The sequence below is a fragment of the Drosophila obscura genome, unplaced genomic scaffold (genome assembly GCF_018151105.1).
Source record: "Drosophila obscura isolate BZ-5 IFL unplaced genomic scaffold, ASM1815110v1 contig_37, whole genome shotgun sequence".
Taxonomy (NCBI): Eukaryota; Metazoa; Arthropoda; class Insecta; order Diptera; family Drosophilidae; genus Drosophila; species Drosophila obscura.
In genome coordinates, this window is record NW_024542825.1 from 592,451 (window position 1) to 608,485 (window position 16,035).

Below are 16,035 nucleotides of genomic sequence, written 5' to 3' on the forward strand. Positions count from 1 at the left end.
ACAGCAGACAGCCAGAGGCCGTTGACCAAATGTTCTAGAAATGTATGAAGAAAGTTTTTGCAAATATCAAAATGGAATTCAATTGTTTTCAAGCGTCTGCAAATCCATCCTTAAATATTGATCAGAGAATTTTGCAAAGAAATCGGAAATTTAAGCAGAGATTTGCAATAGGAATCGGATTGCACTTAAACTGCATTTAATTTAATTTATAATGAATTTCTTTGAAATTTGTCTGGCACTACAAAATTCTCATAAATAGTTGGGAATGATTTCAGAACTAATACATTATTTATTTGGCAGAGCCTTTTAGTTCTGAAATCATTCGCAACTATTTATGAGAATTTTTGTAATTCCAGAAAAATTTCAGAAAATCGATAAATAAATAAAAAAATAAAATAAATATAAAAAATATATTAACTTTACTTTCCTTCTATATAAAATATATATTCACTTTCTTTACTTAGCTAGAAGATTAAATATATATTTTTGCTATGATTTCCGACAAAAATAGCTACCAAACTTCACCCAATTACAACCTTTCCAAACAAAAGTAAAATAAAGTGAATACTTAATATTAAAAACTGGAACCGGAACCGAAACCCATTCATAGATATGTATAGATCAATGAATTTAACTACAAGCTAAGAGGAAGCCATTTTCCCTTCTCTTCTTTTTTTTTCTGCACGAAACTTCCTTCTGCTGTTTACTGTTTGCGAACCCCAAACCCAAGTCTTTTCTTTGAGCAAATCTCGCAAGTTAATATGGAAATTTGTACATTAAATGCTGAACAGTAAGAGAAAAACTTGACCCTAGAACTCCCATCCATCCATTAGCTTTCACTTAAAAGAAAAGTTGTGTACTTTTGACCCTCGCTCAAAGCGGAAATTGAATTTTTCTGCAAGCCTTTTTTTCCTATGGGAATGTTGGTGCACCCTTCTTCCTCCATCTCCATTTCTCAAAGTTCCTGTGTCCTGTCTGCCATATTATTTTTAATTTCTAGCAATTATAAGAAATTATTCTTTTAGCTACAATTTTTCTTTCGCGTTTCCTTTTCGTTTTCTTGCGATAGTATATTCCTCTTTCTTTAATTATAATTTAATTAGTTGCAAGTTGCTGCTGTTGCCACCGCTGTTGCTGTTGCCACTGCCACTGCCACTGCTGCTGCTGCTGCTGCTGCCGCCTTTTCGCCTCATTAATTGCACTTAACAATTCGTGAATTCTTAATGTCAGAGTCGCCAAAAAGAGGAGACGGCGTAGCACAGAGAAATGAAGAGGCAGAGAAGCAGAGAGGCAGAGAAGCAGAGCAGCAGGGAAAGACAGAGCAGCAGCTGAAAAAAGACGCCAGAAAATCAGAGAAAGTGCAGGAGCAAAAGAATTTTAAGAACCAATGACATTTCCCTACTTAAATGTTTCAATTAATAAGAAATTGAAAGTGAAATGGCATTGCAAATTTAATGGTTTTAATTATCAGGAAAAGAGCACAGATCACCACCTCAAGTTAAGCATTTTAAGTGTCAAAATTGATAAGAAATGGATAATGGAGCCCCTTAAAATGTTGCCCTTAAAAGTCTTTAGCTGAAAAGAAATTTATATATTTATGTGGGACAGAGCACAGTAACCAAGAAATAGGCAATGATTTATAAGAAATTGATTTTTTAAATACACTAATCTTAGAAAATTGGCATTAAAATGTCTTAGTATAATATTTGCAGCCAAAATGACTTATGGCTAAGTCCTGTTCTTGGAAATGCAAATATTCAATGCAATTTGACATTTAAATGTCGAAATCTATGAGAGAATTCAGAATCTTATGCACACAGATCAATGAAAATTCACGTTTAAATGCCTTAAGTGCCAATAACCAAAGACATTTAATATTAAAAAGTCTTTCAAGCACAAGATGTTTGATATTTGTAGGCTGCGAAATTATGGGAAATGATGGGAAATGTCTAAGAAATGAACACTGATATTCTGACATTAAAATGTCTTTTAATGTGCAAGAAATTGATATACTTGAATGTATTTGCATTTGCTAAATATTTGCACAAAATATTCATGAAGGATAAGTCAGTGGAACAGCAGCAGACAGACAGACAGACAGATAGTTAGTCCTTGGGTGCAACATCTGGCAATTTGCCTAAGTGCAACCAAGTGTCGACCTTTCTCTCGCTCTCTGCCCTCTCTCTCTCTGTCCACGTCTCTCTATCTTAAGTTTTTAATTAGAAACGCATCCTGCGAAAATGGACAGCCCTAACTCTTCCGCCCTTTCCTTCGTTCGTCTGTCGTCTGCCGCCTCAGTAAGCAGTCAAGTGAAATGAGCAAAAGAAATGCGTTGACAACCTCTGCTCTCGGCCAAAAAGCTTCTACGAAAAGTAACTTTAATGCCAGACAGAGAGAGAGAGAGAGAGACAGCCGACAGACAGAGAAAGATACGGGAAAGGGAAATGGGCACAGAACCCGAAAAAGAAACAAACTTTTGACATAAATTCCACGCGAAAAATCAAAAAAAAAAAGAAGAAGAAGAAGGAAACTCGAAAAATGAAAACTGATGCGCTCTGCCAGAGTTGCCACCTACTGACGTGTGATCCGAGGGCCTAGAATTTCGTGGGTGAACCACCGTCAGAGGGGAGGGGGGAGCCTTCAGACGACTGCCAAATTAATTTTAATGTGATTTTCATGCGATTTTCATGAGATTTTCATGACTGTTGCAACTTTTTGGGATTTTAACGATTATTGAAGCTAATGCAAATGCAGAGAGAAAGTCTCTGTCTCTTTCTCTGCCTCTGTCTCTCCTCTGTCTATCAATTGAGAGAACAATCTATAAAGAACCCAGACAGAGACCAGAGACCCACGGCAGAACACCCCCCCCTAGTCCAACAATTTATGGTCTCTCGAAACACTTTTTTGGCTCCCTCTCCTTTTTTTTTTTTTTCTTCTGTTGGAGTGGCTTAAACGCCGACTCATGCATATTTGATGCCAAATATAAAGCGGCTATAAATTCTACTTGAAATTTACGCACCAAAGTAAGAGTAATGCGTTAAGAGAAGGGTCCTGCGAGTGTTCCAGTGGCAGGCCCAGGTCCCTGTCCCTGTATCGCGGTACGTAAAGGTGCTGACTGTCTGCCTCTGCGCCCAAAGGTAGGCAATGGAACTTGGATAAAAAACTTTGTCGTTTGTCCTTTAGGGTTTTCAGTGTGTGTGTGTGTGGATGTTTGAAATGAACTGAAGGACAGTTACACTTGCCTTTCCTTAAGCATATGAAAAAGTTACTCGAAATTGTTTTCCCTTTGCCTTTTCCAGCGCTTGCCTTGAGGCATTAAACTCGCCTTGAGGGCTCCCACACATAATGCTTTATTAAGAATTAAACACAACAATTTTTTGTCCTTTTAAACCGATTTTTCTTTTGTTTTTCTTTGAAGCAGCAAAAGAATGACAAAAAAAAAAAAAACACGAGCAACAGCTGATGAAAATTTCATGGAAATTGGAAAGGTTCTTATGTCCGTCGGTTGAGTTTTGTGTTGTGGGTTATTCTTTTTTGATGGGTGTCGAGAGGGGGGTTTTTTTTTTTGGTGCAGCGTTTGATGAACTTAAAAGTTATGATTTGTTGGATGGTTTTTGGAATTACAGTAATATATTTTTTATATGTATAAAAAGTTATGCTTTTAGCGTTTTTGGTCAAGCATATTTTGGGGAATTTTAAATTAGGTGATGAGAAATTAAAAAGGTGTCATTTCAGGGTAGAATAAACTTGTGGGAAATGTGTAAAAAACACATACAAAAATTATGAGCAATATGTGGGGAATATATTGAATGTATTTTAGTATGAATATGAGATTTTTTTTAATGAAGCGAAACTTAAGCGAGAAATGTTTTGGAAATTATAGAAAAAATAATTAGATTTAATTTTGGGATTGTTTCAGTTTAAGTTTAACTTAAATTAAATATGTTTATCCAATGAAATGTCATGGCTATGAGCTATGAGAAAATCTGTTAAAGTTGGGTAATTTTTTCTTATAATTTTTACCCCAACAAAATGCCTTGAAAAGTGCTTGAATTATCTAAAGTGTAAAACTCACAGCTTTTGTATCATTATTATACCCAAATATCTCTCCCTAAAATCTATTATATTAATCCTAAATTCTCTCTTCTTCTCTCTTACAGTTCTGTTAGCGTTGAGCTCCACGATCCTCGCCGACGAGTCCATCGACACACGTGAGAATGCGGATCTGACGCTCAAGTGTCGCTTCACGGACAAATACGAATCGAATGATTTCTCATTCTTTTGGACACGCTGGACAGCGAATCCGGCACAATTTGATAATGTGGCCATCGGTGAAGTTCAATTGAGTTCCGGCTATAGGTGAGTAAAATGCCCCGTAGATAAGTTTAACAAATGATTTAAATGGGCAGGGCTGCCTAGGGATGTGTGTGTGTGTGTGTGTGTGTGTGTGTGTGTGGCAAAAGTCTAGCCATAAAGTGGTTGCCTTTTATGGGGCATGCCATGTGCCATAAACTGTAACGACGACAGCCCATGCGGACATTAACAGTTAGAGCTCTCTCTCCCAGGGTGGTGCGGTGCAGGGTACAGCTTATCCTCGCCACAGCCGCAGACAGAGACCAGAGTTGCCACAGAGCCATTTGCTAAGTTAATTAAATGTTTCACACTCCCTTACCCCCTCTCTCTCTCTCTCTCTCTCTCTCTCTCTCTCTGTCTGTCTCACCTTTCCTATAATGCGATTTATGCATGGCGACAGCGACTGACTGAACTGCCAACTTAATTAAAATCAAGTTCTTGGCAATTTAAACAAAATGCCAAAGCAGCCACAGGAGGCCAAAGCAGCAAACGTCCGAACTTGATCGAATATTAAAACCGTGATTTCTGCAGAGAGAGGAGAGACAGACGACAAAAAGCGTGACACGAGGGCACAGAAAAAAGAGTGATTTCAATATGAGTGGAGGGGAGTGTGAAATGAATGCAGTTATAAAATAAAGGGTACAGGGAAGAGAGAATAAAAATAAAAAATATATGAAAAATAAAAATAAATAAAATAAAAACTTTTTATTAATTTGGACCCAATTTTTTTATGAAATTTTTTTTTTTTTATGCAAAGCGTTTTTAGAATTATTAAATCAGTTTTATTAGATTTTCCTTGTCTTAAGCCACTTTTCCTGCAATGAAAATTAAAATTTTTCCATTTCCCATTGTTCATTGCATTTCGTGCTTTAATCACGCCTCACGCCCGTCTCACGCTGCCATCTCTGGGTAGCGTTTGGGTGTCCCTTTAATCCTTAATGTCAACGCCGCGTGTTGCATGTTCAGACAATTATGAGGCACCACACACACACACCACATTCACACTCTCTCTCCCCCCCGCCGCTATAAGTATAAAGCTCATGCACACACTCTACCCCATCAGTATGTGCACAGTCAGTCAGTCGCTGGCTCACATATGCTGCCTTCTCTGCTGCCTATTGGTGTTGGCCGTGTTTATGTTTCATTTTCATTACCTACCCGTCGTCGTCGTCGTCGACGCCCCACAAATGTTTTCAATTGTATTTTTATTTGCTTGGTGCCTTCGACTTCCGTTTCCTGTCGCTCGCCAGTTGGGCCGTTGGCCCGTTTGCCCGCTGAGGCTCAGCTTTTTAATGCCGCCTCGGCCATTGCCTGCCATTGCCTGCCACTGTTGTTTGTTGCTGGCGCTGCTGCACGGGTTTCTTTATGTGGCAACGCATAAATTTTAAGTGCCACACACTCACTGTACACTGCGGCGGCGGCCACAAAATGCAGCGGCAGCGTCGCGCGTCACCCGTCGCCCGTTTGCTGCCATCCGTTTCGTTTCGTTTCATTTGGTTTTTGGTTTTCGACTGCTCCCTACCTACTCCATCCTTTGCTGGCCACAAGCCAGGAGCCCCCTCTTTCTCTCCCTCTCTCTCTCTCTTCTATATCCTATATATGGGATATTTGTGCCATTGGTAGGTGGATATTTTTGGGGGCTGTGAAATAAAAGCAAATCAACAAACAACAAATGCGAAAAAAATAAGGCAAGGATGAGAGGTAGCCGGAGGAGGTATTAGAGCAGCAACCAGCTGAGGCGCCACAGAGCAGTTCTTAGGGGGGAGGTCCTTCAGCAGAAGGAGCCACCGAAATCGCAGCTTTTGCGGCTGGAACCGCCTGAAAGTGTAAAATATTTATATATATTTTTTTTGCTGCAGAATTTTTGCCGAAAGCCAAACACAAACACACACAAGAAAAGGAAAACCAATGCGAAACAAGCAGCAGAACAAGGCTCAAGGAGAAGGACACACCCCTTCCCCATCCCCCTCCTTGCTCGCTCTCCCTCTTTTTCTAAGACTCTGCGAAATTATCTCTATCTGTGGGTCCCTACTTTCCTCTAAGACCAGCTCCCAGCTCCCATGGATACCCTCTAAGGCAGGGGTTCCTACTTCTCTACATCTTCCTCCCTGGAACTTCCTCTATCTCTGCCTGTGTCTCTCTCTGTCTCTTCTCTATATATCCTGTGTCCCATCTGTGTTATAGCAAAAGTGAAATTACTGCAAATTTGTTGGCCAAAAATGAGAAAAAAAGAGGGTGAAAAAAACCAAACCAAAAACGAGAAATTACATTTTTTTGCGTTCTTTTTTGGGCCAAAATGTCGCGACAGAGAGGGGATCGAAAGTGGGCCAAAAGACAGGGACAGGAGTCACAAATAAAGAGACAGCAAAGTGAGGGCAAAAAATAGTACGAGAGAGAGAGGGGAAGAGGCGGCAGACACACAACAATTCTCATGGCTAATATTTCGTTGGAACATTTAATTTAACGAGACATCAGGGGAATGGAATGTGTGTGCTGCTGCTGCTCCTGTATGTAGAGATTGAGAAACAATGAGCGAGAAGTCAACGCAACGACAATTTTCGAGTTTCTCCCTCTCTCTATCTCTTTCTGTGTTTCCTGCTACCTCGCTTGAGTGTGTCTCTTTCTGGCTGTCTTGCCACTCGAGTGCGGAATTTCACTTCAGTGCCAGAGGGCGGGCGGGTGGCTGGGTACAAATATTCGATTGCATACTTAAGGGGCTGCTGAAAATCGTGTTTAGATCATTTGGCTAAATGTTATACCAATAAACAGACATTAAGGAGTGGCAGAAATCTGATAAAATAAAGAGAATTTGTTGCACGAGGAGAAATGGAAGAGAAATCCAATAGGGGCAGGAGACGTTGCGTTGAAAGGAAGAGAAGAAATCTGTTGAGAGTTTGAAGGAGAAATACGATGCGAGATAGGAGGCGGGGAGACTCCAGAATTCTCTTAAATATTTCTTAAGAAATGCTGAAGATTTCTTAAAATTTTATTTTTCAGTTAAAGGAAAAATGTTGTTGAATTTGAAGCTACAGAAATTTGGGGGTAATTCAATTGACCTCTCTGGACCACTGCTCTGACTTTGGAAGGTCTTTTCGACCAAAAATGTATTATCAAAGAAAATATATAGATATAGATTTGTTATTCCTTATACCGATTCCTTTGATGTGCCGTTCTTTGATCAACATTCCCCTCATAGACATATATGTATTTTGCTTGCCCTTGGGCGCATTTCCATCTTCAATCTCGTATATAAATTTCCTACCCTTCAGATATTCATGGGGACTGCTCCCCAAACCATCGAATGATTCGTTCATTTGATTAAAACTTTTTGCTCCAAAGGTCGGTCGGCTGGTATATTTATCCATTATTTAATATCCATATTCCTCTCTTTACTTTTTATTTCTGCTCTCTCTGCTGCTCCTTTGTCTCCCCATTAAATATCCTTATTCTGATACCCAAAGCAATGTTTCTTTTAGCCCCAAGGAATCTCCTTGTGTTTCTGTTTCTTCTTATCCGAAATAATTGGCGGCCGTTTAAGGACCAGTCTCCACCTCTGTCCAAAAAAAAAAAAACACAACTAAAATTTTCTTCTTTTTTTTTGCAAAGAAAATCGCGAATTGAGGACAACAACGAATCACAAATTGCAGAGAAATAGCCAGGAGGGGAGAAAGCGGTGGCACGGGACGGGACCTTCTTTGGATAAACTTGAAAATTGCAACAACATGGCAGGGCCAGGGGGCACGCAGCCAGCCTCCCCCCCCCCTGATTGTCCCTTGAGGCAGCTTTCGGGGGGCTTTCTCTTATCCTCCCTGGAGTCGTATATATTTTTTTTTAATATATTTTTTTTTTTTGGTTAGCTCTCAAGGACGCGCGCTACCCGCCTGCTGCGATGTCCTGTGCGCTTCTTCTTTGCTGATTTTCTCTCTCAATTTTTTTTTGTATAATTTAAAGCGCTTTTCATTTTTCCGCCATCGTAGCGGGAGGGTGGTGGGGTGTGTCCCCAGAGCGCGGACGATGACTGCGCTTTGCCAGCAGTTTTTATAATTTGCACTTTTTGTTGTAGCTAGAGGGGGTAGCAGAGGCACGTGTCCTGCCACTGGATGCTGCTGGTGTTCTCCTCTGCACCGATGTTGGCGGGGAGCTCCTCCCCGCCGTTCTCTGCCGCTGCCTTTGGTTTGCTCTCCTCTGTCTCGCTCTCTCTGTGGGCCCCAGCTGCAAATGAGCAAGTCGCCAGAGACGTGGCCCCAAAAAGGGAACTAAAGGGGCGAAGTGGCACAACAGCAAATATGACATGAAAGGAAGGACTAGTTTTTGAGTATACGAAGCATTAGGTAGGATACCCTTAGCGGTAGATGAGTATGAAATAATTATCGGAATTTACTGAGCAGATTTCCAGTCTGTAATTTTAATCTGTACCGCAATTAATTCCAACAATTTCTGCCAAGGTTTCAGAATACTTTTTGCCTATAAAGATCATCCGAAATAGTCGATGAAGATTTTTATTTTAACTTTTTATAACTTTTTTTATTTGATTTAATTAATGAAGAAATTTTTTTGAACCAATTTCAAATCCCTGTTAAGGTTCATCATATCCCCTCTGTTAGAGGGTATCGAAAAAATAATACAAAAAAATGCAACTAGACAAGGACAACCCAGAAAGAATCGCAGAGTAGCGAAGAGAATGAAGAACAGTGTATGAAGAGTGGTAAGGGGTGCAGGAGAGGGGCTGTCTGTGGAGACTTCAGTCAATTTGCTGCCCTGGCTTTTGCTCTGTGTCGCTCTTCCTCTGCCTCTCCCTTTTTCCTAGTCTTCTCTTTCTTTTCTCTTCTTTTTTGTGAATTGTCTGAATTTTATTTCGAGAGAGAGAGAGATTTTTTTCAATAGCAAATGTCCAGCAGTTGGTGCTGCTGCTTCGACTGCTGGTGCTGCTGCTACTGCTGCTGCTTCTGCTGCGGTTTGCTGCTTTTGGCAAATTAAATTTTGTTCGCTGCTGCGTATTGTTGCTGCTGCTGTTGCTTTTTTTTCACGGCAATTAGCACAGGGAAAACAGGAGGAGAACCAGTAGGAGGGAGCAAAGCAAGGGAATGTCCTCCCTTTTTGGCCCCAGTTAATCAGTCGCACAGTTTCTGTTGACCGCAGCTCCTCCTGTTTTTTCCCCTCCTCTGCAGCTCCTCCTGTTTTTTCCCCTCCTCTGCAGCTCCTCCTGTTTAGCTCCTCTATTAACGCCCTTGAGCTGTCGTCCAATTAGAATCATAAAAATTGTCTAGACCGTACAAATAAATGCAGAAGACGAAGCAGGGGCCAGGGAACTGGAACTGAAGTCGTCTCAGCCTTAAATGAAGAGGAGAGCGCGCTCAAGATGAGAACCAATTTCGGGCCGCAGTCCGTCAGTCAGGCTTGACAAATGAACTTGTGAAAACTGTGTAGGAGCTGGCAGGAGGAGGATGGAATGGGAATACCCCATCTTGTTGGCCAATCTAATAAACTGCTGACTGACCAGCGTGGAAAGGAGGAGGGTGGTGGGTGGAGGGTGGAGGGACGAGCCGGTGGAGAGACAGCGAAGCGCATTCGGGCGAGCATCAATTTTCAGTAGTTGTCCAGGACAACGATGCTGACGAGACGACGACAAAATAATCATCAGCATCATTCTATTGAGAAATTGTAAAAAATCGCAGGCAAGCAAAAAAAAAAAAAAACAAAAGCAAAACCATCCCCCCCCAAAAAAAAAAAAAAAATAGAAAAAAAACTCTCAGCACCAAAAGTGGCCTTGAAATATTAAGACATTGACAAAATGAAGCAAGGGAACTGAACTGAAACAGAACCAAAACCCAAAGCCAAAACCAGGACCAGGACGAAACGCAGACGAAGAGAAATGACTGTCTCGGCCAGAAGCCAACAGCAGAAAATTGACAAACTTGTGCCAGCAGGCCACAGGCTTCAGCTCCAACCACCCAACCACCAGCCTCTCCAGCCACCAGCCTCAGTCAGCTACAGCTCTAGTGCCAGGTCTCCGCCTCCGCCTCATCCACAGCCGCCTGAAGCCTCATGCCACTGACTGACATTCTTCCTCGTTGATGATAGATGAAAGACGAGCAATTTCTAGAGATATTGAATATGGAGCTAAAGACGTGATTTGGCTTAAAGATGTGCGTGGGATGTGATGCTCATGGAAAGTGGCGGATAGTGAATTGGTTTGACAGAGAAAAAAAAAGTCTTGTAGCTTGAGGGAATGTAAGGAAGTTACAAGTTGCATGAAAGTTGCTGGAACAAAAGCAGGAGGAAATTTATGCCTGAACAATCGCTGGCATTTACGTATTAACAACGATATTTGATGGATATTTTGATTAAGTAATTTGTAAAATTCATAAATACCTATCAAGTGATACCATCTCACCTACATAATTTTTATTTTTCTATTTTAAACTTTAAATCTTAAAATTTAAATTTATTCCATGCAACGCACCGAAAATTGCATTTAAATAAATAAAATAAATTTCCATAAATTCTCTTGCGATAAATTCAGAGTTTCTGGCAAACAAATGTTGTCTTCTCTTCATCGCTTAAGCCATTAAATCAAAAATTGTCGCACACACACAGAAAAATGATGAGTAAATAAATTCAATTGAGAAGAATATAAATATATCCCTGACATCTTTCATATTTCACATTTTGTATATTTCCACGGCAAATACTTCGATAAATGTCTCACCATTTCGTTTGCTTGTTTGCTTACCAAAGTTTATTTATTTATTGATTTAAACAAACATTCAAAGCACAAAACTAACGAATCAAATCAACTCTTTGTGCCCGCTCGCTCTCTGGATACAAATTCTTTTACCAAACGAAATGTTCGATTTTCCAATTAAAACATTTTTGCAATTAATTTGGCTTGGCCTGTCTGTCGAGTGTGGAGTGTTGCCAGGGTTGGGGTAGGCTGACTGGTGTTGCTAAAGCAATTACCTTGAAAAGAACTCCTCAGGAGAGCTCCTAATAGTCCAGCAAATAACAATAAGCAAAATAACACACACAGACTCCTCGGGTGTCAAATCTCGGTGTATTTTTGTGAAAATTTCTACACTCGCTTACAGCAGGGTATAATCATTGAATGTTTGAAACAAAAATTTACAAATTTATCTTAAATACAGAAAAATATTACAACAAAATTAATTTTTTTATTTTTATTTATTATTTTATTAATTTCGAATTATAAAAAAAAAAACGATTCGGATAAATGTTGGGTTACTGAAATATTATCAAAATCAAATCACATATTTTAGTGCATCTATAGCTTCGGTTCGTGAAATAATTCTTCCTTCATTTCTTATATTTTTTGGTTGTTTCTATTTACCTTTCACTTGGCTGACGCCTGCGTCTGAGGGCGTCATCTTATTGGAAAGTTGTCTAGGAAAATTGTTGCAAACATTTATTTATTCGAACGTTGATTTTATTTATGTTGTTACACAGAGCCCCACGAGAGCTACTGCCTCCTGCCTCCTGGCCCTGTGTGCTCTGTGTCCTCTCCAGTTTCTCTGTGCTCGTCAAATATTAGCATTTTGTATTTATTTATATTCGGGCGAACGTTTAAAGTTTGGCCACCTGCGGGCAGCAGCAGCAGCAGCGGGAAGTGGATGCCACACCGTCGCAGCGAGAGGAGCCTCGAGGCAGGACACAGTGTGGGGCAAACTCAATATTAGCACAATTAGTGATTGGTTACCCAAAGGAAGAAAAGACGACTCCGGGGAACTTTTCAAATAAAAATAAGTTGATTTCTGACAGCGTGCGTGTTGTGGGGGGTGGGTGTGTCCCACACTGCAGATTGATTGATTCTCCATTAACCTTTGAACTGTTTAATGTTTCTTTTTGTGCCCAATTTGATTTGTTCTTTTTTGCATGCATTTCAGACTCGACTTTCAACCGGAGCGCGGCATCTACGATCTGCAGATCAAGAATGTCTCATACAATCGCGACAATGGACGCTTCGAGTGCCGCATCAAGGCCAAGGGCACGGGCGCGGATGTCCATCAGGAGTTCCACAATCTCACGGTGCTTACGCCACCCCATCCGCCTGTGATCTCGCCCGGCAATATTGCCGTGGCCACCGAGGATAAGCCCATGGAGCTGACATGCAGCAGTATTGGTGGCTCCCCCGATCCCACCATAACGTGAGTGAATTTTTCTTTAACATTGATTAAATTTTTAATATTAATAATAATAGGTATTAATAAAATAAACAAAAAAAAATTTATAAAATATAAAAATAATATTAATAAAATATAAAAGTAAAAAAATATTAATATAAAATTAATATTACTGATATTTTGTACTAAATTTAATCGATATAATCGAGCCTTAATTTTTGTCATTCTTATTATCATTTCCATAATTCTAGTTTATCTTATCTAATTTTAAATATATACAAAAACAAATTTAAAAAAAAAATGGGAACTAATATTTTGTTTAATTTCCTTTGCTAGTTGGTATCGCGAGGGCTCCAACTCTCCCCTGCCCGCCACTGTGCTGCGCGGCGGCACCAAGGATCAGCCCACCAATTCCACACTGACGGTCACACCACGCCGCGAGGACGATGGCGCCAAGTACAAGTGTGTTGTAAGGAATCGCGCCATGAATGAGGGCAAACGACTGGAGTCCACTGCTACGCTGAATGTTAACTGTGAGTAGAAGATTTCTTATTATTTAAATATTGAAAGGGCTGGCTGTATCTTTGGGCATAATCAGATGAGGAAGCAGATGAAATAAGAGTTGACTGGGAGTTGGAATCATGGCATTGGGTAGGGAGGATATTTCTTTGCCTTTCTTAACGTCTTCTGTGACAAAAAGCCACACCGAAAGGCGAGTGCGGGTGTGCTGCCTGCCCTGCCCTTCCCTTAATTGAAGTACCAACCCTGGATCTGCATTGTCCATGCTAATCCCACGCCATTCATTAATTACGTACAGAATCCACTTGAGCAGCATTAATAATTTCCTGCACTCGCTCGAATAAAAATATTCACATAAATTAGTGCCCTGTTTTGGCTCTCATGGGAGTGTGACCAGTGACCAGTGACCAGTGACCCGTGCGGATGTCTGTCTGGGGCGGGGCTGCCTTCGAGTTGACCTTCTGCCTTCGTCTCCTTCGTTTGGGGATCACATTGGGGGGGGAGATCGCTTAATTAGCATGTTGCACAGCAATTACCAGTGCAACTGCAGCAGCAGCAGAGCAGTTAGCAGCAGCAGCCAGCAACTATTTGCATAATGAAGCAGGGCAGGGGGCAGACTGGGGACATGGACATTCATTTATTCAACACAAAATGTACAATGGGACAACACTTAACCCTGTTGTATATCCCTTCTAAATGCGCTGACACATTTCGTTTAAATGTGGCATTGGTGGCTGTGTGGCATGGTGGCATGCTGGCATGCTGGCTGGGCCACATTTAGATGCAACAACAATCATTTTGTATAATCGCATATATCTTTTTTAAAAAGCTAACACAAAGCCCCAACACACATAAATTACAAATGCCTCTGACCGACCTGCTGCTGCTGCTGCTGCTGCTGCTGCTCAACCTCCAAGTAATTAGAATAGAAATTTATGTGCCACACTGCTCTCTGTAGCTGTAACTAGTTGTTGTGTTGTAGTTGTTGTTGCAACAAGTGGCAAAGGCAGTGGGCAGTGGCAGTGGCCGTGTGACCTGTTAACGTTGGGCTATTAGGGCTAATCAAAAGGCAAATAAAGTGAAATATTGCCACTATACCACTACTACCACTACCCTTCCGTCTGTTCGTCTGCTGTGCAGGCAATCGACTCGAATTGAGGCCCAAGAGCCCCCCTAGCCCGCCCCAGCCCCCATCCACAAGCTCAACTTTTGCACACCTCCACACCTATATCCATAGTCCCCCCTCCATACCCACCCACCCTAAAGCCATGGCTGTAGTTGCTCTTTGGCTATCAAATGTGTAATTAATTCAAAAACAACACACACACACACACACACACACATGCGGGGCTGCAGTGCAGTAATAGCTGTGTGTGTGGCAGTGGCAGAGGGGCAGATACTTGAGAGTGGGTTTTGCCCTGAACCAGAATCGGAGCCAAATCCAGAGCCAGAACCCACGCTAATTGCATTTTGCATGCCAAGAAAGACGACTGGGACTGGGAGAGGGAGATTTAAAGTTATAGTAGGAAAATTGTGAAACTAAATTATAAATATATAAGCCAAGAATATTTGATTCTGGGTAGCAGGAAAAAGGGAGTGCAGAATATATTCATTTAACATTATATTTATGGGATTATTTAGAGATGATTTTCGGAAGAGAGAAAACTGCATATACTTGCCCGACAGGGGGTGTCAGCATAGACAGGCATTTCGCTTCCTTTCTTACGGAATTCAAAGATTTCTAAAGATTATGCTGGTTTTTTTTTTTACTTCTCTGGACTGTCTTAGCTTTGATAATTGAGAGATTAGTTCTATGGGGAAGACCTGCAGCAATCATGGATTATAGATTTTTGAGTACATTTTTTTTTAATCACAATTGAGCTCTATGCAACTCAAAAAAATTATGAGAAATATATTAACGGAGAAAAACAAAGTATGCAGCTCTTGCTCTCTCATTTTCTTTCGTTAGATTTTGTTCCATTCTCACTTTTATTGCTGATTTTGCCACCGCCAATTAAAATACTGTACTCTTTGTACTCGAATGAACTGAAATTTAGATCCAATATAGCACCAACAAAGCGATGTGCATATAGAGGAAAAACTGCGCAAAAACAAAAAGCAAATCAAGTTGTAAATTCATATAAAAGCTGCTGTTAACCATAAAAATATTCAAGCGTGGGCTTCATTCATGCTTAAAACTGAATAATTTGCTGAACCACTCCACACACACACACACACTCCACTCCACTGGTTAGCCGAATGAACTGCAATTCTGAATATATATTTGAACAACATACTATTCATTTATCAACCACACGGCGCACACGGCCACTCGACACTCGTAAAAATTCATTAAAGCCAACAGCCAACGATTTGCCGCCGCCGCTGCCAACTCTGTTCGGTGTGTTACACATGTCGTATGAGTAATGCCCACCTAACAGACCTAAAAACATCATAAACAAGTGGGAACTGAACGACTGACCCGAACGTTAATTAGCAGCCCATGCAGAGGCAGAGGCAGAGGCAGCGGCAGGAAGGTGTACAAAAACGAGTAAATTCCAATAAAACAGAGCGAAAAATAAAGAGTAGAATATATGTACATATATGTAGATACATAGATGTATAAATATACATACATGTGTATAGATGTATTTGTGTGTGTGTGGCCTATATATAGGTCGCCGCTTGTGGTTTAATTAGTTGAGCCTCAGGACCAGAAGCCACAGCCACCAGCCACTCCCACTCCTACTCCTACTCCTACACCTCCCACTCCCCCACATTTAATATGTTACTCGCACGAGGAGAAGTTGTCTGTGGTGGCATCTGTTTTATTTGTTTTTGTCTGTTATATGTTTTAGTCAAAATGTTTAATCAAATGATTTTAATTACGAGCAAAAAAAAAGAAGAAAAAAAAAACAGAATTCGACAAACCGCAAAATTTCTATTTTTGGTGAGATTTTTTAAATGCAAAAAATGTTTTAAAAAATTGGATTTATAAATGCAGAAAAATTCGAAACGTTTACAA

General features: G+C 40.6%; 1 protein-coding gene across 2 annotated transcripts in view; it reads left to right on the forward strand.

Moving 5' to 3' along the window:
• The window catches only part of LOC111080101 (Down syndrome cell adhesion molecule-like protein Dscam2), a 121,534-nt gene that overhangs the window by 57,818 nt on the left and 47,681 nt on the right, over nt 1-16,035 (forward strand). For both annotated transcript variants that reach the window (XM_022375549.2, XM_022375559.2), the window contains exons 2-4: nt 4,161-4,359; nt 12,255-12,515; nt 12,828-13,024. In XM_022375549.2, the coding sequence (XP_022231241.2) occupies nt 4,161-4,359; nt 12,255-12,515; nt 12,828-13,024 (657 nt within the window). The remainder of the gene's footprint in view (nt 1-4,160; nt 4,360-12,254; nt 12,516-12,827; nt 13,025-16,035) is intronic.